We start from the raw sequence: 23,650 nt of genomic DNA, 5'->3' as shown, positions 1-23,650 counted from the left end.
GGGGAGCAGGGAGGGAACAATGGTCAGAGAGGGAACAATGCCGCTTTCTTGGCTCTTGGCCAGCTGACAGTCACTTCCTCCATTACCCACAAGCAAATTGGGCCCTTCTTTGCCCTGACTGGTATAGCTCAGTGGATTGAGGATGGGCCTGCGAACCACACGATCGTGGTTCGATTCCCAGTCAGGGCACATGCCTGGGTTGTAGGCCAGTTCTCAGCAGGGGACTCATGAGAAGCAACCATACATTGATATCTCTCTCTCTCTCTCCTTCCCTTCCCCTCTAAAGATAAATAAATTAAAAATCTTTTAAAAAAGATTGGGCCCTTCTGATGCTAATTCCCAGGTGGGTGGGTTTGTATCCCTCCTAGGACCCTGTGGGTCTATCCAACAAACTCTCCTGTGAGGCTGGGAATTTCTCCTGCTGCTTCAACTCCTACAGTTCATTCAGAAGTTTTGAGGTTTTATTTCCCCATGCTGGAACTCTGGATTGTGTGATCTGTCTCACTCCACAGTTGCTCCTCCCAGTTTATCTACATGCAAATATGGGATGGTTCACTCCGCCAGCCGCCACCTTGCTTTGCCCCGTGTCCCCCTCACCCCAGGTACCTATGTCCACCCTTCCTACCAATCCTGGATGAATGTTTCTTTAACTCCTTGATTTTTGGACTTGCACACAGTTCAATTTTCTGGCAGTTCTGGTTGTGTTTTGTTTTTAAATTCATTGTTGTCCTTCTTTTGGCTGTGTGAGGAGACACAGTGTATCTACCTATGCCTCCATCTTGGCTGGAAGTCCAAAAAGATAACTGTTTAAAACAAATGGTGCTGAAACAAACAAGTGAAGAAGTATATGCAAAACAAACAGAACAAAAAAAAGAACCTTGACCATTACCATTCGACACACAAAAACACTAACTTGGAATCTGTTATCTGTGATAACAGATCTAAATTAAACATAAAATAAAATCTTTGTGAACTTGCTTTGGTAAATATCTCTTAATAGAACACAAAAAGAAAAGTATAAATATAAACTAAAAACAAAAACTTGCCCTTCAAATGACAGTGCTATAAAAATGACACAGATAAGCCAAAGCCTGAGAAAAAACATCTGCAAAACATTTATCTGACAAAAGATATGTATGGCACCGAGAAAGGACACTTACAACTAAATAATAATGAGACAACTCATTTTTATAATGAGGAAAATATCTGACATTTCACCAAAGAAGACACACAGATGGTAAATGAACACATGAAAAGATGCTTAGCATCATTAGTTATTAAGAAAATGCAAATTTAAACCATAATAAATTTTAAAAGAGTGACCATACAAGTACTAAAAATCACATAAAGCAACTAGAACATTCATACATTGCTGGTATAAAATGACACACTCAACTGAGGAAAAAAATTCCAAATTTTTGAAGGTTTTCTTTAATTTTTGAAAGAAATAAAATATTTTTAGAAATTTAATACATAAATATTAACATTATTAAAAACAATAATAAATAAATACAGCAAAGTAAGAAATTCTTGTTTCCTTAATTTCTTTTTTTTCTTTCCAAAGTATTTTTATTTTATATAATTCATTTTGATATTTCTTTTTTTAAATAATTTTTAAATTTAATTCTTGTTCAAGTACAGCTTTCTATCTTATATTCCCAACCCTGCCCGCCCCCCTTGTTTTCTTAATTTCTTAGGAACACTTTCTGCAGGCTTTGCCACAGAAGTAGTTCTGTAAAATGTTACACATAATCCTACCTTAGAAAGAAGCCATTTTACTCTTAGCTATTTACATGAAAGAAATAAAAGCAACTCTATACAGACGTTTACATACATATTTTATAAGCAGCTTTATTAGTAACAGCCAAAACTTGGAAACCATTCAAATATTCATTGTGATTGCTTTAAAAGATATCCACAAATTCTTTGATGCTCCTCTTTTCAAAAGTGGAGCCTGATTCTTCATACCCTTGAGAGTGAGCTCACCTTAATGACTTAACTTCTAATGAATATTAATATGGAGGGAGCAACAATGAGTGACTTTTAAGACTCGGTCATAAAAAGTATTGCAGCTTTCTCCTTACTCTTGCTCTTGTATTACCTATTTTGGGAATAACCAGCTTCCATGTAAGGACACTCAAAAAAACTCTGTGAAGAGGCCCCTTGGTGCCTGGCTGGTATGGCTCAGTAGATTGAGCACTGACCTGCAAACCGAGAGGTCCATGGTTTGATTCTCGGTTCGGGCACATGCCTGGATCGCAGGCCAGGTCCCCAGTTGGGGGCTTGCAAGAGGCAACCAAGTGATGTATCCCGCACATCGATGTTTCTCTCCCTCTCTTTCACCTTCTCTCTCTAAAAATAAATAAATCTTAAATAAAACAAAACAAAACCAAACCCAGACCCAGAGCCAAACAGAAAGTGCTTGAGCCCTGTCTTGGAATTACATCCTCCAATCCCACCAAGTGACTAGCCCCAGCCAATATCTTCATAGGCAATTTCATGAAAGACTGCGCCTGTACAAAAATTCCTGTCCAAGAAACTGTAAGCTAATACATATTTTTTGTTAATAGCAACAGATAAGTTACGCATCCATCAACAGGTGAATGGATAAACAAACTATCATATAAGCATATAATGCAGTACTATCAAGCAGTAAAAATTGAACTGATACATAAATAACATAACTGCACCTCAAAATAATTATTGTAAGAAATTAGACAAAAGATTCCATTTACATGTTAGTTTAAAAATGCAAAGTAATCAATAATGATAGAAAGCAACAATAACAAAATGATACCTTCCCCCTGATATTACCACTTTAATCATCCACAAATATTTTAGTCAATAACTGGTCATTTCTTTGATTTGTACCCATTGTCAAATATTTTGTCTTTCTTTTGCTCTTATTTTCCATAATTTTCACTCCTATTAATTTTTTATTTTCCACAATTTCCCTACTTAACTAGGTACGTATGATTGTTTCCTTAACATTATGATCATTTGTTATAAGCTATTCCTATTAGAATGTAATGGATTTAGTTATTTTTTTGGCTGTTACTTCTTGGTACTTATTTATTGTTGGCTTTGGGTGTTACTTAGCCAAAGTCTGACTCTAATAAAATTTCACTATGTTTTATTTTTAATTATTTAAAAAATTTATTTGTGAAGACAGAATTAAATGCACATAATCAAATCATTTTACACAGGATTGTGGGCCTTTGCAGATCAAAAAACATTTTGAAATTTTGATTTTGTGATCATACATGAAAGCAATATTTATTGAATTGACTAAATTCACTTTTCCCATTTTATTTACTAAATGCTTAATTTGTAACCTTTCAATAAAATTTATTTTAAAATACTTTAAAAATGCAGAAAATTAAAAATAATCAATTTCTAAATTTAAGACATATACTATTTCACTTCATATTTAAACAGCCATCAGTGAGTTTACAAAAATTATGTTCCAGGAAAACAAGTCAATACTTAAATCAATTCTAGTACTTAGCAGAATGTGGCATATAGGACCTGCTCTGGAGAAGGTAAGAGTTGGCATCTTATAAAGATATATGAGTTAAAGAGTAATCCTAGGTACTTCATATTCTATAAGGAATAAGGAACAGTATTATCCATTTTTACAGAGGAAATAAATCACAAAAGAATCTGAATAATTTATTTTTAAAATGAGTAGTGAAATCCCAATCTATGTTTAATCTTACTTCGCTAATAACCCAAATTATTCTTTCTAAAAAGCCTTTACTATATTTTTCCATTATCATTTAGTCCCCTTATACCCCCTCCCCACAGTAATCACCACACTGTTGTCCATGACCATGAGTCCTTTTTCCTTTTTGCTCTACCCTCCCAGACCCTAACCTCCCACCCCTACTAGCTGTCATCTATTCTCCATCTATGAGTCTCTCTTCTATTTCAAACATCTATTTAAGTCCACAAAGTTATTTATAAATGATGTCTCTAGAAAATCTAACCTGCTATCCTGATACAAGCTGATACACCAAAATCTAAGTGTTATAAACTCTGCTATAGAATATAAAAATATTCCAATAATGATTACCTTTTAGAAAGCAGTTCATCTTATCCTACAAAGCCTTCTTTATACTGTAATGCTATGTAATTAATATTTCATTGTAGAGAATACTACTAAAATAAAGCATTTTATATAACTAGGTTTCTTCTATATTTTAATAAATGGCTCTGAGATATATTACTTATTTAAAATAAATAATACTTTATAATTATAGGACTTCTATAATTAAATATTATCTAGTGAAGGCCCTTCATTTTACAGTGGAAAAATGTAAAGCTTAGAAAAATTAAATGACTTCCTTAGGATGAGAATTATGCAAGTACTGAAGATATAACAATAAATAAGATATGTATCATCCCACAAATATAAGGATTCTGATTCAAGTACATACAAGTTTCTCCTCCTAGAAAAAATTAGAAGTATTTGTTAACAAGAACAAAAAAGACCAGACAAAGCAGAAAATGAACCAAGGCCTAGCAATTTCATATTATATCTATTAAAAGAAAAATTGTGAGATGTTATAAAAATAATATGACAATAAAATTAAAAAGTTATTCTCATATAAAACAAAAATATATGACTGGCTGATTTAAAGAAAACATCAGAAATAGGCCTATTACAAAGGATAACACATTATGGAAAAAATATTTAACCTATTATGTTAATTTAAAATTCATAACTGTTAACAAAAAAATTTCTCATTATACTTTTTAAGAAGTTGGAATCCAAAAGACCACTTGATTTCAATAGAAATCAAATATACCACACACTGGCATATAAGTTCACTGGAAGGCAAAAAGAGAACAAGTAAGAAATCATTAAAAACAAAATATTAGGGCTAAAATCGTAAAACTCTTAGAAGAAAACAAAGAGATGAAGCGTGATTTGAGATTTAGCAACAGATGCCAAAATTAGGAGCAACACAAAAAAAAATAGATAAACTAAACTTCATGAAAATGGAAACTTTTGTTCATCAAAGGACATTATCAAAAAGTAAAAAGACAATCAACAAAACAGGAGAAAACACTTACATGTTGTAATACATAAATATCACATATCTGATTAGGGTTGACTCAATAGTATATAAAGAATTCAATTACAAAATTTTAATGGGAAAAGGATTTCAATGAACAATAGCAACACTGATGGCATAACATATACAAATTGCCAATAAATACATGAAAAAATGCTCAACTGTACTAGTCTTTAGGAAAATGAAACCTTTAAAATCTTAGAAGCCTTTGAAACCTCAAATAGATTCCACTTCACAACTACTAGGATGCCTATAATCAGAAAAATAAAAAAATTAGTGTGAACAGGGATGTGGAAAAATTGGAACAATCACGTATTGCTGGGTGGAATGTGTAATGGTATAGCCTCTGTCGAAAACAACTTGACAGTTCCTCAAAAAGATAAATACAGAATTCTATATATCATATTCCATATGATGCACAATTCTACACCTAGATATACAACCAAATGAAAGCAGGAACTGAAGCAAATCCTTGTACATGCTAATTTTGATACAGCTACAATTAAAATAAATATTATCAGATAACTTTAGCCTTAATATATTGACCAAAAGTAATAAAAATATAAGAAAAAAATTTACTAAGAACCAAAAATTAAAAGATTTTATAAGGAATGTGTTGATATTTTTGTTACAGACCACTGTTAATAAATTTTGAAAAACTGAATAATCGTAACAGCCATATATGTGATGCTTTTTTAAAAAAATTAAGAAGTATATAGCTTATAAGCTACCATATTTTCAGTAAACTTTTAGAAAGTTTTATAAAGGGATTTCCTGATATTCCAAAAGTAATACATATCTCTCATTCTTGAAGGGAAAAGGTCCTCAAACATTAAAAACACATATAAATATGTCAAATAATTACAGCAGTCTTGAATAATGGCAATGATCAAAGGGGATATATTTCTGACTATTTTTTTAAAGATTTTATTTATTATTTTTAGACAGAGTGGAAGAGAGGGAGAAAGAGAGGGAGAGAAGCATCAATGTGTGGTTGCCTCTCACACGCCCCCTACAGGGGACCTGGTCTACAACCCGGGCATGTGCCCTGACTGAGAATTGAACCGACAACCCTTAGGTTAGCAGGCCAGTGCTCTATCCACTGAGCCACACTGGCCAGGGCTATTTGCAAGATTCTTAAAAGAAATAGGAAGAAACTAAATTCAGAATGACTTTTACTCGTTTGTTATTGAAATAATTGCTTAAAAAGTTACAAAGGTACAACTTAAAAGAAAAACAACTTATGGGTGAGTACTTCATTGACATAAGTTCAGTATTTTAGAATGGGAAGTAAAATCTATCCTCTCTCTCCCTCTTTTTCTCTCTCTCTTTCACATATATACACATTTTAGATACACCCACCTAAAAAGTTGTTGACAAATTCAAAGTCATTGAATTCCAACTTAAGTAATTTTATAAAACACAGCCACTAACAAAAAAGTCCTAAAATAACATGGTCATAGTAATACTGACACTTACTGTATGAAAATTTATCATTTCTTGAAGGCTGTCAGAAAACTTGGTCAAACTTGTCTATGAGAAAGAAACCAAAAGAAAAACCAAGTCATTTAAGAGCCACTGAAATAGGCCACAAAAATGTTACTTCAGCATTTCTGACAGAAAAATCAAGTTATACTGTAAACAATAATATTTACTTCTAAGGACAATCTCACGACCTTATGGGCATGCTCTGCAGAGGTCATGTCTTCATGTAGAACCATAAAACTCTAGAATAATCAATGAATTAGTATTGCCCTACCAACAGTATTATGCTAACCAACAGAAATGATGTATATAAACCTAGAAGTTAAATTGAATGTATCAAGACTATGCCCACATAGGCATCTGTGGATCAAATAATCATCAAACTATACCTCGTGAAAGCAGTGTCATAATACCACATAATGTAGCAAGGGGTCTAGGCTAACCTAGCATAGGTAGCTGACCAAAACTTTCTTATGCAGGTCCCCCATACCTACAGTTAGATACTATTTTTAGATTACTGCTCTGCTTTCTCTGTAAGCAGCTACTAGTAAGCAAGATCCTGCTCTTCTTGCTCAAGCCTTCTTGTACATGCTTCAGCTCACTGAGCAGTAAGCAAACTTATATTCACAATGTAAATCAACCATCAACAGTGACTATCAAAGAAAACAGAATTATATATAAGATAATGCTAATGGGGGACAGCCTTTCTACTTCAAATTTTAAGGACCACTATAACTCTAAGGCAAATGAATGCATAATTGATTGATGTCTTGTTGTATTTATCATTTTAACTAATTTTAAAATACCAACCTCAACTACAGCATCGTTACTAGAATATTGTGCCAGATCTCGAATCCCATTCATGAACTGTTTATTTGCAACACAAAAGGCTTTTCCAGTATCAATCATCGCAATACAAAGCTTCACAAGCTGAAAAAGAAAAGCATTACATCAGGTTGAAAATAATTTTACAAATTACTTAGTTGAACAAACAATTCATAGGAGCATTACACTAAAAACTTGACTTTTCAGGACCCAGAGATTGTCTGACACCAACAAAATATCATTTTATCATGTCAAATTAAGTCCCATAAATTAATGCCATAAAAATGTATTAAACCATCTCTTTGAAGGAAGAAAAGGAAACTTCAGGTAGAGCAAGCAGTATAATAAAAGTTAACAAAAAAATTTTTTAAACTGGTATGCCGGAAGAAGGGGGAGTAAACTGCTATGCTAGGTTGGAACTGCTATGCTAGGTCATTTCAGTTTCAGCCCATCAAAGCAGATATCTGAATTGATTCATCGACCATATTTCTCCAATGCCTACTGTTCTGGGCACTGTACAAGAATTAGGACTCTTTCCTTTCCCTTAGTTCCCTTTCCCTTTCTTTCCATTCTCCCATTTGGATACAGAACAATGTTGAGTGAATGATAGCTATAAACAGATAAAAGTGGAGCCACAGGTGAAGGAAGGAACAGCACTGAGAAGGTGGGAAGAAGGGGGACACCAAGAAGGAAACAAAGAGCCTAGAGAAAAACTTTAGAAAAGATCTAAAGGATCTCAGGAGTATCATTTAAAACTCCTGCCCTAAGACCTTGAAGAAACTGAAAACATAATTTCTGGTCTTGGGAGCTCTAATTCTAACCTGTAGACTAGATAAATTCTGTTCAGCACAAGCACAAATGCTACGGATGACAAAACCACACATGAGGGAACAAAGGAAGGAGATCTAAGACTATGAGGATCAGGAAGGATTCATAGAAAAGGGAACACTTGAAAGAAGTCCTGAAGACCAACAGAAACTAGCCAATCAGATATGGATAATGGAAAGATACTACTTTATGAAGAGCATATATACGCCAAGGACTAGAAGTTTAAAAGGTGGAGGAAAAAGGAAGTACCTTACTGCAGCATGAAAATGTACACAAGAACCAGATCAGAAAAGCACTGCGTGCAATGCTAAGACATTCACATTTTATATGAAAGGAAATAGGAAACAATTAAAAATATTAATTGGGAGAGTTGCCCAGAGTTCCATTTTAGAACGATGACACAAAAGGAGAAAAACTAAAGCTAGGGAAATAAAAACAAGGATATTAGACCAAAAACCATGATAGCCTGAATTAAGGCAGTATGCAGGGAGACAAATGGGGAAACACATTCCAAAATTACAGCTGAGTACCACATATAGTTATGTGGACTATGTCCTATCAAGGAAAAAAGTAGGGACTGAAATCCAGCCTGAACTCTGCTTGCCAAGGTCTACATTTGCTACAAGATGCCATTTTGTGCTGACCAGCAGAGACTGTTCTCAGTGTTGGGCCTGTGAGGTGGGCCTGAGGTACATGGGCCTATGAATCAAGCCAAATGAAAAGTCTATCAAACACCAGTGAAAGGAGATGTTTGTAACCCAAACACGGGAGTATGTTATTGATACAGATACAAGAGTCATCAGCACATAAAGTGCCAGTGCTACAGTAGAAAGCAGAGGGCAGAGTGTGTAGAGTGAAGACCCATAAAGGAGACTAAAGAAGAAGAGGAAAACATAGTGAACAAACAAACACACACAAGAGAATAATTTCACCAGAGTCAAGAAAGGACAATATATCAAAAGAAGGATGATGAATAAGTTGAAAATCCATAAAAGTCAAATTTTAGAAAGGTTATAAAAATATCTATGGGCCCTGGCTGGTGTGGCTCAGTGGAGTGAGTGCCAGCATGCAAACTGGAGGGTTGCCAGTTTGACTCCCAGGCAAAGCACATGCCTGGGTTGTGGGCCTGGCCCCCAGTTGGGGTTGTTGTGAGAGAGGCAACCACACATTGATGGTTCTCTCCCTGTCTTTCCCTTTCCCTTCCCCCTCTCTAAAAATAAATAAATAAATACAATCTTTCTAAAATAAAATAAATAAAAATATCTATGGAGTTTGGTGACAGAGTCACCAGCATCCCTGGGAAGAACAGTTTTAAGAGAAACTGGCATAAAGGCTGTAGCCAGATTATAGTGAGTTATGAAATGTAGATGGAGCAAATATATGATAGATCAATGTTTCTCAATACATATTCTACAGAATATCCTGTAGGAACATTTTGTACTAAAATTAGGATTCTGTAATCAAGTAAGTCTGGAAAACTCAGTTTAAAAAGTTAAACACATTTCTTCGTTACCAAACTTTTCAGAGCCTTTGACATATTAATGTGTAGAGAGGAGTTATAATGTGCAGCATTTCTTAAAAACATGAGACATGGGAGTTTTCCTTAGAGCAGGGGTGTCAAACTCATTTTCACCAGGGGCCACATCAGCTTCACAGTTGCCTTCAAAGGGCCAAATGTAATTTTAAGACTGTATAAATGTAACTACTCCTTAACTAGGGGCAAGGAGGTTGACACCGCTGCCAGGTAGAAACAAGGTGCCGGGCTGGATAAAACAACGTAGAGGGCTGGATTGGGCCCGCAGGCCTTGTGTTTGCCACCTGTGCCTCAGGGAAGAATTCTCATAGGATCATTATTCTACAAAATGCACTTCGAAAAATGCTGGCAGAGACTAGTCTTGTAAATACTTTGCTAAGTATAAAATAACAATAACAACAATAATAATGTCTTAAGAACCAGAAAAACACTCTAAAACATATATGGAGTAACCAAAATGCAAAGAGAAAAAAAACTGGAAAACAGTAATGAGGTGGGGACATTAGCCCAATATGCTATTAAAATATACAGGTGAAGCAACTACAAGTTTGATGATGGATCTGAATAGACAAAGTGATCAGTGGAATACAGTAAAGAAACAGATATGAATACTATGCAGCAGTTCATTGAAGTAACAGTACAGCCAATGGGGGGAAACGTTGTCCAATAAATGGTAATGACACAAGAGAGCCATCTAAAGTGGGAGTGAGGGGGACTAAATGGGATTCTAAAGACCCAAATTAATTTCACATGAGGTAAAGATTTAAACATAAAAAATTAAATCATAAAACTAAGAGAAAACAGGAGGTAATATTTTTATAAGCTCAAAGAAAAGCCCTTCTGAAAAACATGCAAAACACAAAAGCAAAGAAGAAATTGATCAATTCAACTACATCAAAAAATTATTTCTACAAGGAAAAAAGAACAATAAACTTAGTCAAAAGACAAATGACAATATATGCCAAGGTTGCAGGTTTGATCCCTGGGCAGGGCACATACAAGAATCAACCAGTGAACTGATAAATAAGTGAAACAACAAATCAATATTTCTGTTTCTCTCTCCCTCTGTCTCCCTCTACAAAATCAGTTTATATTTAAAAAACACTGTAGAAGAAAGGGTCTACAAATAATTTTTGAAAAGCCAACCAGCCACTAAAAAAAAAAAAAGCGCCTGATGCACACGTACTGATAATTCCCAGAAAAGAGAATTCAAATATGTCTTATGATCAAGAAAGGCAATTCGATCTCAATCATAATAAAAGAAACGCAAATTACTACCTTTTTCAAAGTAGCAAATATCAAAAAATGTGTGTTTGAGACAGTAGTTATGGAAAACAGGTGCTCTCAGACATTGTTGGTGGGAGTGTAAGTTAGTCCTATTTCTATGGGAGGCAATTTAGCAAGGGCTATTAAAAATTTAAACATACACCTACCCTTTAACCTAGTATTTCCTTTTAAAAATGTATCATATAGATCTACATAAGCCACATCATACACATGTGAAATCAATCACTACAGCCGCAGTAAAACACTGGTGCCCACCAGGAGGCAAATTGATAATGAATTATGATATATTCATACAATGAAATGTAATTCAGCCACTAAAGACAATGAAGCAGCTCTACAATTAATAACAAGGAACAATAGTCAAGATATTTTAAAGCAAATTATACAACAATGTTAGTATTTTTATTGTAGTGGGGAAAGAAAAATACAAATAAAAGGACATACAAGAAACTAGTTCAATGTTCTCCTTTTTGAAAGAGATTAGATTAAAAGCTTCCATAGAAAAACCAGAAAGAGCCATGGGTGGTGCCAGGCTGTGAATTGAAAGGTTGTTAGTCTGATTCCCAGTCGGGGCATGTGCCTGGGTTGCAGGCCATCTGAGTCAAGTGATCAATGTTTCTCTCACATTGATGTTTCTCGCCCTCTCTTTTTCCCTCCCTTCCCCTCTCTCTAAAAATAAGTAAATAAAGTCTGAAAAAAAAAACCCACAAAAAGCAGAAAAGCTAGTAGTATGACATTATGGTTAAAAACACACAGATCAATGAAACAGAAGAGAGACACCAGAAATAAACTCACACTTACATATTCAATTAATCTATAGCAAAGGACGCAATAATATAAAATGGGGAAGAGGTAGTCTTCAACAAATGGCACTGGGAAAACTGGACAGATGAAGGAAGGAAGGAAGGAAGGAAGGAAGGAAGGAAGGAAGGAAGGAAGGAAGGGAGGGAGGGAGGGAGGGAGGGAAGGAAAAGAACTAGACCACTTTCTTACATCACAGACAAAAATAAACTCAAAGTGGATGGAAGACTTAAATGTAGGGCCTGAAATCATAAAACTCCTAACAAGTATTGACAAAGATGTGAAGAAAAAGAAACCCTTGTGCACCATTAGTGGGATTATAAATTACAACAGCCACTACATAAAAATGTATTTAAAAATAGAACTACTGAATGACTCTGTGATACTTTTGAGTATTTATCTGAAAATTTAAAACAATAATTGTAAAAGATACATGCACCTCTGTGTTCATCACAGCATTGTTTACAATAGCTAAGATATGAAAGCAACCCAGGTGTCCATCAGTGGATGAATGGATAAAGACATGATACATACATATGATGGAATATTAGCCATAAAAAAGAATAAAACTTTGCTGACATCAGTCTCAGCAATACGTTTTTGGATATGTCTCCTTGGGCAAAAGCAACTAAAGCAAAAATAAACAAATGGGACTATATCAAACTAAAAAGCTTTTGCACAGTGAAGGAAACCATCAACATGGCAAAAAGGCAACTTATTGAATGGGAGAAGATATTTGGCAATGATAAATCTGATAAGGGGTTAATATCCACAACACAAAGAGAATCCATACAGCTCAACATTAAAAAAACAATGCACTTAAAATGTGGGTAGAAGACGTGAACAGACATTTCTCTAAAGAAGATATACAGATGGCCAATACACAAATGAAAAGATGCTCAACACCACTAATCATCAGGGAAGTACAAATCAAAACCATGAGATATCACCTCACTCCTGTCAAAATGGCTGTAACAAGTATTGACAAAGATGTGAAGAAAAAGAAACCCTTGTGCACCATTAGTGGGATTATAAATTACAACAGCCACTACATAAAAATGTATTTAAAAATAGAACTACTGAATGACTCTGTGATACTTTTGAGTATTTATCTGAAAATTTAAAACAATAATTGTAAAAGATACATGCACCTCTGTGTTCATCACAGCATTGTTTACAATAGCTAAGATATGAAAGCAACCCAGGTGTCCATCAGTGGATGAATGGATAAAGACATGATACATACATATGATGGAATATTAGCCATAAAAAAGAATAAAACTTTGCCAGCATGGATGAACCTAGAAAAGTATTTTGTTAAGTGAAACAAGCCAGGAAGAGCAAATACAGTATGATTTCACTTACAAGTGGAATCTAAAAAACAAAACAAACAGAAACAAAAATCATAGATACTGAGAACAAACTGATAACTGCCAATGGGGAATCAATCAGGTGGGGAGTTGGGTAAAAATGAGGAAGGGAATTAAGAAGTACAAACTTCCAGTTATAAAATAAACCATGAGCAGAGGAAGGAGGGAAGATGGCAGCGGAGTAGGACAAAGGATTTCGCTTCCCTTCACGCGCCGGAGAAAAACCAGGCTGCTCTGCAGAGGAGCACCGCGAACGCCCAACAGGGACCCAGCATATGGGACGGCAGGACCCCAGAGAGTATAGCGGACACTGAATGACCAGAGGTTGAGGAGAGGAGACGGACCTCAGATCAGCAAGGTAGGAGGGAACAGCACAGAGGCTGCGGGCCCTTCCCCGGTGGCGCCAGGGCCCTGGCAGGGCCGCCCTGATCTCTGAGAGCCGAGGGAGGGCAACAACGACTACCCTATGAGAGAAGTAGTCACCGGCATCCTCTCTAACCAGCACGGTGCAGATTGGAAAAGACCAGGAGAGATCGGTTTGCCTGTAGTGGCAGAGAGAGGAGTGGGCATTGGGAAGCAAACCGGAGAACTCTGATAACCCGTGGAGTCAGGCTGTGTTTGCCAGTTTGGGGAACTGAGGGGCCCCAGCATTCCCAGTAGCCTGAGCCGGCGCTCCCACAGTCTCGGGGAGATTCGGGATATGGTCAGTGCCCCTGGAAGAGCACCAGTCACCAGCTTCCTCCCTACCTAGCCGGGGGCAGGCTGAGAAGCACCGGAAGGCAGGATGTAGTTGCCGGCTTGGAGGTCTGGGTGGCGCGCATTCCCGGAGGTGCGCATTCCCGATACAGGGGGACTCCAGCCGGGGACTCCAGCGGGTGCTCACACAGCCTCGGGGCGCTGCGCGCAACTCACAGGGCCCCTGGGGAAGCGCCAATCGCCAGATTCATCCCTACCCAGCTGGGCTCAGACTGAGAAGCACCGGGAGTCAGGCTGTGGTTGCCAGCTTGGAAGAATTGTGAGTTGCCCAGTGTGTGCAGCCACAGCACTGGGAAAGGTCCAAGCCCAAGCCTGCGAGACCAGGAAAGCCTGGCTGGGAGTGCGTGCCCTCACGCCAGGCCAGAGTTCGGAAGCCTGGGGAAAAACCTGCTCTCAGCAGGGCACGGGAGAGCGGCGCCATTCTGGATCTTGGGAGGGCACTGGCAAGACCAGCTAAGTTCACCGAGAGGAGAGAAAGGCCACACTAATAGCCCCTCAGGCTGCTGCAGCTAGGGAGACCAGAAGAAAAGGTCTGACCAGCTGGAAGCCAAAAAGAGGAGTAGTTGGAAGTGGAGAACACCAAAATACCTGCAGGAGACTGCACCACTGAATCTCACAGGCATCTTACCACAGAAGTTCACACCATAAACCCAGGAACCCAGAACAGACCACTTTAAGAAGCTGAAGCCAACAAGAAGAGCAACACAAACAATGGGAAGACAAAGAAACAACCCCCAAATGAAAGAAAAGGAGGAAGTCTCAGAAAGAACGTTAGATGAAATAGAGGCAAGCCAACTATCAGATATTGAATTCAAAGCACTGGTTATCAGGAAATTCAAAGAGCTTACAACGAGCTACCAGAAACTACAGGGGAGCTACAGTGAGCTCTCTGCAAACTACACCAACATGAAAAAGGAAATGGAAACCCTTAGTAAAGGCCAAGAGGAAATGAAGAATACAATTTCTGAACTGAAGAACACAGTAGAAGGTATGAAGAATAGAATCGATATGGCGGAAGATCGCATAAGTGAGACAGAAGACAGGATAGAAAGAATCTCCCAGACAGACCAAATAATGGAAAAGAGAATCAGAAAAAATGAGGAGAATTTAAGAGAAATGCAAGACAACATGAAACGTAATAATATCCGAATAATAGGAATACCAGAAGGAGAGGAAGAAGAACAAGGGATAGAAAACCTCCTTGAAAGAGTAATTACGGAAAATTTTCCTAAGTTGAGGAGAGAGAAAGTCACACGGATTCAGGAATCGCAGAGAGTCCCAAACAGGTGGAACCCAAAGAGGCCTACTGCAAGACACATCATCATTAAAATGGCAAACCTCCAAGACAAAGAGAAAATCCTAAAGGCAGCAAGGGAGAAAAAGGAAATAACATACAAGGGGGTCCCAATAAGGTTGGCTACTGACTTCTCAACGGAAACATTCCAAGCAAGAAGAGAATGGCAGGAAATATTCCAAGTAATGAGAAACAGAGGCCTACAACCAAGGCTATTGTACCCAGCAAGGCTCTCAATCAAGATAGAAGGCCAAATAAAGAGCTTCCAAGACAAAAGAAGTCTAAAAGAATACACCTCCACCAAACCAGCTCTACAAGAATTACTAAAAGGACTGCTTTAGGAAAGGAAGGAAAAGAGAGAGATAGAGGAACACAGGTACACAAATGGCAATGAATAAGTACCTTTCAATAATAACCTTAAACGTAAATGGATTAAATGCACCAATTAAAAGACATAGAATAGCTGAATGGATAAGAAAGCACGACCCACACATATGCTGCCTACAAGAGACCCACCTCAGGTCAAAGGACCACCACAGACTAAAAGTGAAAGGATGGAAACAAATTTTCCAAGCAAATGGACAAGAAAAAAAAGCCGGGGTAGCAATTCTCATATCAGACAAAATAGACTTCAAAAAAAGGGCCATAAAGAGAGACCCAGAAGGTCACTTCATAATACTCAAAGGGAGAATCCACCAAGAAGACATTAACATTGTAAAATAAACCACGAGCATATAATGTACAACACGGAGAATAGAGTCAATAATATCTTCACTATGTAGGGTGACAGATAGTTACTAGACTTACTGTGGTGATCACTTTGTAAGATACATAAATGTTGAATCACTATGTTGTGCACCTGAAACTAATATAATATTGTATGTTGTATGCCAACTAGAATATTAATTAATTAATTAATTAATTAATTCTGCAGGGTTCTAGACTCAGCCAGTTAGGTTCAAATCCTACTGCCATACTTAACCATCAAAGTGATCCTGAGTGATTTTCACCTTAACAAGCCTTAGTTTCTTCTGTATAATTCAGTAACAATGGTATAAAACCAAATAAGGTTACTATAAAAGAACTGAGATAATGCACATAGAGATCTTAGCACAAACTACTACTGGCACATGGTAATAAAAACAAAGAATTGCACTTCCTAGTCAGAGGTTTTATTTTGTTTTTGATCAAGAGAAACCTGAACATCTTTATCTCCTTAAAATAAAGAGATAGTAGAGAAGAGAAAAGGAGAAAGATGACTAAAAAGAAAAGTCCTGACTCTGGAACTACATAAGAAAAGGGGTACTCTTACCACTTGAATGGGAGGAAAAACAGAAAAAGGTAAGGACAGATTTTGTTAAGTTTCTCTATCAGGGGTAAGAGCTCCAGGGGTGGAATTCTTCCTTCCTTCCACCAAAACGAAGAAAGAGTTAAGGTCATCTACTAACACTAAAGAACAAAGTGGTAAGTCTTTGAGAAAACAGTGAAGTATAAGAGATGCTAAAGGTAACAAGATAACCTGATGGAGTCTTTGAAAAATTCATTTGCATCAAGGATTCCAGGAATATGTAGCTTCGCCAAGTGGTTTCACCAAATAGTTGTGTAACTTCTCCTGTAGGGCTTTTTACAGCCCAGGTCTGGGGTACTCGAGGTCCAACTGACAGCCTTCAGGCCACATGTGGCCCAGGATGACTATGAATGTGGCCCAAGACAAAATCATAAACTTACCTAAAACCCTTTATTTTGCTCACTAGTTTTCATTAGTGTTGGTTATTTAATGTATGGCCTAAGACAACTCTTCTTCGTCCACTGTGGCCCAGAGATGCCAAAAGGTTGGACACTCCCGAATCTAGATGGTTGGACTAATATAGTGAGAATTCTATAGCGTAGGTGTTCTGGAAGGGAAATGAAGGTCTCCAGAAGAATATTGTAATAAAATTAAGAGTTAGCCTGCAAGGTTTCATAACAGCATTATTCATAATAACCAGAAAGTAGAAACAAATCTAATAGCCATCAATCAGTGATGGACAAAATGTGGTATACTCATACAAGGAATACAATGGCATATTATTCAGCCATAAAAAGAAATGCTGGAACACATTACAACATGGACAAACCGTAAAAACATTATGCTACATAAAAGAAGTCAGTTACAAGAGGCCAGATATTCTATGGCTCTGTTTATATGAAATGTACAGAACAGGGAAATCCACAGGGACAGCGAGTACAATAGTGACTGCCAGAAGATGTAGGGACAGGGAGACTGGGAGGGACTGCTAACAAATACAGAGTTTCCTTTGGGGATGATGAAAATGTTCTAGAATTAGCTAGCAATTCTGATTGTATAAATACTGTGAATATATTAAAAACTATTAAGTTGTGTGATTTAAAATGGCGAATTTTACATTAAGTAAAGTTTATCTCAATAAAAAAATCACCAAAGACAAAATACACCGAAATGGAAGTGAATCTAAAAGGAGTATGAAATATCAGAAGACTGAAAGGCAAGAGGTCTAGGTAAGCTTGAAGAACGGAAGCAATAGGAGTAAACATTGGAAGTGCAAGGACTGGAGATTCAAGTCAGAAAGTAAGACATCAGCATTTCATATCTCAGAGATTAGAATTTGAGTGGTGACGCATAGAAAACATGGTTATGAAAACAGGCATAAGTATTAGAATAGAGGTCATTTCACAGTAGTTGGAAAGAAAATGAAATTATTGTGTAGCTGAAATATATACACTGCAATTAGTCAGGAGGAAAGACTGGTTTGGAGATACTTTGCCAGCTATCAAAATCCTTATTAGATTACTGTTCTGACTGAGATAATATAAGCCTACAAAGAGAAATTACTTTTACCCAATTAAGAGTAAATGTCAAATTAGTCAAAATTATCAAGCTAGTAGTCCCAATTCATTCAACAGTTTTTAAATTAAAGTGAAAATTATGTCATAGGCACTCTGCCAGATAATGGGAATGCAAATAACTTATTTGCAGACTATCCTCCAGTGTAACCTTTCTAAGCCTCATTTTCTTTTCAGGTGTAAATTTGGTCTAACATAAACTTTGCAACATTGTTGTGAAAGTTGGAGATACTATACTTAAAATATAAAACTTGGTATCCTAAGTGCACAAGAAATAAGAGGGTTTATTTCTTCCCCCTTTAAAGACAGCTTGTCTTTAAGGAGCTAATAAATAGCAATCTGTTGAACACCATGATCATTAACATTTATTTAGAACTTAGTATGTGCCAAGAACTGTGGCTAAGCGCTTAACACATATGAACATATCTTATTCTCATAATAACCCTAAAGACAGATACTCTTATTTATTTTCCTTATTTTGGAGATAAAGAAATTGAGACACAGGAAGGTTGAAAAACTTGTCCAAGACCACACAGCTTGGTAAGTGGTACAGCCAAACTCAAATGTAGGCAGAGTTGCTCCTGGCTTTGTGCTCTTAACTATGCAACTATGCTACAAAAAATTACAATATTACAATAATTTAAATGGAAGTATGTGCAAAAAACAATGCAACACTAGAAAAAGAACCTAAGTTTGGTAGTAATTGAGCTGTGACTTAAAGGGTATGTGCTTAACAAACAGGGCATGACGGTGTGAAGTTACATCAGATACTGAAGTTACATCTAGATTGCAGCTATGATGCTCTACGATGCCAACGCCCAAAAACTGCCAGGATGGAGAAATAATTGGACTCAATAAAGCAGTGCCATTCATGAAGCACTATTCACCAGGAAGAGTATAACTATTAGTGGCATATATTATAAGCAAAATAAATATAAGCTAAGTCATCAAGCTAGTTTAACCTGTTGCTGGCATGATTTACAATGATATTACAGGTGAAACTTGCCCTGCACCAAGTTACAAAATCAGCAAACTAGTCTTGGGCAACCCCTCCCCTCCACTAGCCCTTCAATGCCACCACCTTCAATAACAACTATTTCTAGCACTCTTAAGTCTTTCTTCTCTATGCTTACTCCTCATAATTCTAAAGTGAAGATGATAGATAATAGCTTAATAATTTGGGATAGGTATATTTATTAAGGGATTGAGATCTTAAACCAGAAAAATATAAAAATAGCTAAGGAACTTTTTGGGTAGAAGATGATATTTTTTAAAAAGTCAAAGTCTCCATGGTGCCCTTAGTAGCCCTTTGCATAATATAGACTTTAAAAAGGGCTTAGAGTTCTTAGTACTGAATGTCAATACTTTAATAACTTGTTTTGAATTTGAATCTTTTGGTTTTAGAACTCTACCAGTTCCCCAACCCCAACAAAATGATATAAAAGAAAAAAAGCTGCTCATAAAAGCCAAAATCATTAACAGAAATGCTATCAGTGGATTGTTTAGATACTTTAAATTTTGAGGTTCCCTGCTCCAAAAGAAACTTCAGATGCTCTAGATGCAGATCTATCCAAAGAGAACAGATGCCCTGTTACACTACTCTGAGACTCTGTAAAAAGCCTTGGCCTTCTACGTACTCTCTCATAAATCTACCAGAAAAATCAAAACTACATCTTCTGTTACCTACCTTAAGGGTTTAAGAACTATGTTTCAAAGAGTGCTTAAAAATAAATATAATACCTCAGGGTAAAATAATGACAGTAACAACCCCACATATTTAATTTTCAATAAAAAGTAAAATTTTTGAAAATATTCGTATCAAAAATTATAACATTAATTTTTAAAAACACTTGCCTGGAAGCTCGTGTTCCTCAGAAAATTCCAAGTGGCATGTGCTCCCCCAACATGGATCCAGAAGTACAGTGATGCACAAGAGCACTGAACTAAGAATAAAAACATACGGTTCTAACCCTGGTTCTGCCTTTTCTAACTGTGATATGAAGTAACTCCCCTTTGCTTTCTGGGCTTTGTTTGGTATCCTCATCTCTAAAATGGAAATAATGTTATCTGTTCCACCTACCTCCGAGGATTATTGTAAAAATCCAAAAACATATCGTATGACAAAGTGCTTTGAAAACTATAGAGTACTACACAGAAGAATAACTTATTACTAAATATGTTCTAAAATTTTTGTTTGATATATATAAATAATAATGTTGCTTTATATCCGTTCTATCCTATTTACATTAGATACATATGTACTTCAAATTTCAAAACATTTGAAAACTTTCAGCCTAATTAACATATTTTTTTACCCTTGCTACTCAAAGTGCAGCCCTGGAGCAACAGCACAGGTATCACCTGCGGTCTGGTTAAAAATACAGACTCTTAGATACCCCAAACTTACGGAATCGAGACCTGTATTTTCACAAGATCCTGGGTGATAGGAATCTATGCACAGTAAGGTTTCAGAAGCACTGCTTTACACAGTATTAGCATTTACAATAGTAATTATATAAATAGAAATTTTTTTCAAAAGAAATTTCAAATTATATATCTGTTCATCATTTATCTCCAGAAATTTTGAGATATTTCACTGAATAATGGTTACTTAAGATCAGAAGCCAGGTATTAGTCATTCTCATATTTCTGCCTGTTATATAGCAGATAATGTTTCTTATGTAGAAGTAAAAAAAGATTATCAATAATTAATATAGAAGATAATAATCAATGTACATTTACCCTTACAGAGAATATGATCACTTAATATTAATTATTAAGTATATATTAAGCATTTCTGAAAACTGCTTTTGAAAATGAGTTTTATTTTTTAATTGTATTTTTTCCATTACCATTTAGTCCCCTCATACTCCCCACCCCTCCTTGGAATCACCACACTGTTAGCCATGCCCAGGAGTCAAACGTCATCTTATATTTGAACATGAGTATGGCCACACCCAAATTTATAAACAGGAATAGTAGGTTATGTATGAAATCCACTGGGCATCAAAAAAAGATAGTTACAATCTTTTTGATGGAGAAAAAAGGAAACAAACTTCCAACAATATAAAGAATATGAGATCTGTGCAGAAAGTATCCAGCCATGTGATATGAAAAATAGAGACATTTGTTGAAGAAGATACAAGAAACATTGTACATAGGACAATGATGCCTCAGCCCCCTCCAAAGGAGGCACTATGGAATCTCACACAGTTCTCCCAATTACCATCAGCTGCCCTGTTGTATTTTCCTGAATCTCAGTGACAGTCTGACATCTCTTCCCTTTCAAAGGTTTTTAGTTTTGGAAAAAGCCAGAAGTCACAGGGCACTAAATTTGGGCTGTAGTGGCACTGAGTCACCTGGGTGATTTGATGTTTCACCAAAAAACTCAGCACAAGATGTGTTGCATGAGCAGGGCTGTTATCATGAGGAAGCTACTAATCACCAGTTGCCCACAGCAGCGACCTTCTGTATCATCCAAATAGTTTCCACAGAGGACTGTTCAAGCTTAACACAAAATTTCATGCATATTTCACTGCTCTACTCAGTCATTTTGAATGCAGTGACCACACAGTACATATGCTCACTCAAAGGTGCCTACTGACTCCACTGACTAGTACAGTGAAGTTGTCATTATTCACACATGCGCATTCCAGTCCACTCCCCTTGGCTGCCAGGTTACATCAATGTTATTTATACAAACTGTTCTCATATTAACAATGGTTGGAATTTTTCTGTGCAGTCTTTGTATATAGTGAGCTTTAATATCAGACACCATTCAAAATCTTGCTGTGGTATTAGATTAGGTTTTCAACGAGCTACTTATTATTTCTAGCTTCAATTACCTCGTGTGTAAAATTGGGATAATAAGCATTTATCCTCACAGAGACAAAAGAAATAATGTGAACCAGCTAGTGTTATAGTCACAACTTATTATTTATGGAAAACAAGAATTAATGTTTTAAAAAGTTTAAAAAGTATTATTTACCTTATCAAGTTTTAGTTCTAATTCTGCCACGTCTCCTTCTACTTCTTCCAAAGCAGCCCTAGAAAAATTACATGTAAAATAGGTTATTTTACAAGTTTAAAGGTATACTTTACTTCTGAAAAATTACTAAGTAAAAAGCATAGAGATGAATGCTCAAAAATTATACTTCATACAAAGTAATAATTACCTTAGGTTGAAATATATTCATAATCATACAATAGGTACTATGAGTTTTTAAGGAATTGAGAGAACACATTAGGCTGATATACTCAAAGCACTTATATTGTTCAATTTAGTAATACTAATTAGAACTATTTACCATGTTTTTTTAAATGCAAAAAATTCTAGGTGTTGAGTCTTACAAAAATTCAGATTTATATTCAACAGACTATAACTAACCAAACAGCAAAGCATCCTTGGCAACCAACATTAAACATAGTGTGAGTCCATTTTTGTGGGGGTAGGAGGAGAAAAACCTTCGTGGTATATGCATAGGAAAAAAATCTGGAAACATATACCAACCTAATAAATATAACTCTGAAGAAGGAGATTAGCATGCAGAGTGTAGAAACAGGGATTTATACTACTTACTACAGATACTTCTAAATTATTTTAATATTTGCAATAACCATACATTTTAAAGTAATTTTTCAAACTAACACTGAGAAAAAAGAAAAGTTTAGACATCACCATCCTATGAAGTGGGCCCTCCTGGAGTCCTGTCCTCCACCCACTCAGTCTCAGGCATATCTCTATCAGTGTTCACTTTTCTCGCTACTCTGAGCTCCCAGCAGCAGTATAGACACTCAAATTGTTTGTTGACTCTAGAAAAAAACTCCACAATCTTTACTCTGTCAAAAACTCTCTTTGTTTTTACTTTCAACCATTATATAATTCAGTTTGACTCAAAGTTTAATTTCTTTTTTTAAAAAGATTTTATTTATGTATTTTTAGAGAAAGGTAAAGGGAGGGAGATAAGAGAGGGAGAGAAACATCAATGTGTCAGAGAAGCATGGATGAGATTGTCTCCTGCATGCCCCCAACAGGGAACCTGGCCTGCAACCCAGGCATGTCTGGGAATTGAACCGGCAACCTTTTGGTTCACAGGCTGGCATTCAATCTATGAGCCACACCAGCCATAGCTTAACTTCAATTTCTTTTAAGCAAATCAGCTGAAATGACCAACTTCAGATTTGATTTAGTCATTGGTTTCAATTAAACATACAATCACGTGAGGCATAACATCCTTTTTTTCAGTCAACATCAGACCACACATATATTCTTCATTGGTGGTCCCATAAGATCATACTGGAGCTGAAAGTTCCTATCACCCCGTAATGTCATAGACATGCAGCCATTGTAAGGTCTTAATGTCCTAGTTCAACCAATTACTCATTGTTAAGTGGCATTACTGTAATTTGGCAGAAAATGCATATACATTTCTCAACCTTACTTCACTGTGCAATTATAATAATTTTGTGAAATAACACTTTTGAAGAGAGGTAAGAATTATGTGCAAAACTGAGATGAAAAATGCTT

The 23,650-nt window shown here is 36.3% G+C and overlaps 1 protein-coding gene across 6 annotated transcripts in view; it reads right to left on the bottom strand.

Annotated features, from left to right (window-relative positions):
• Nucleotides 1-23,650, bottom strand: part of ACAP2 (ArfGAP with coiled-coil, ankyrin repeat and PH domains 2) — a 143,186-nt gene that overhangs the window by 82,988 nt on the left and 36,548 nt on the right. For 5 of the 6 annotated variants that reach the window (XM_037037658.1, XM_037037659.1, XM_037037662.1 and 2 more), the window contains exons 2-4: nucleotides 22,112-22,169; nucleotides 7,377-7,496; nucleotides 6,561-6,614 (exon numbers count right to left, since the gene is read on the bottom strand). In XM_037037658.1, the coding sequence (XP_036893553.1) occupies nucleotides 6,561-6,614; nucleotides 7,377-7,496; nucleotides 22,112-22,169 (232 nt within the window). Of the gene's footprint in view, nucleotides 1-6,560; nucleotides 6,615-7,376; nucleotides 7,497-19,977; nucleotides 20,067-22,111; nucleotides 22,170-23,650 lie in introns of those variants that run through there. The other variant, XM_037037664.1, reaches the window with a different exon arrangement.

Source organism: Sturnira hondurensis, unplaced genomic scaffold (genome assembly GCF_014824575.4).
Source record: "Sturnira hondurensis isolate 20B ecotype Veracruz unplaced genomic scaffold, ASM1482457v3 Scaffold0023357, whole genome shotgun sequence".
NCBI classification, from domain to species: domain Eukaryota; kingdom Metazoa; phylum Chordata; class Mammalia; order Chiroptera; family Phyllostomidae; genus Sturnira; species Sturnira hondurensis.
This window is presented reverse-complemented; position numbering and strand designations above follow the sequence as displayed.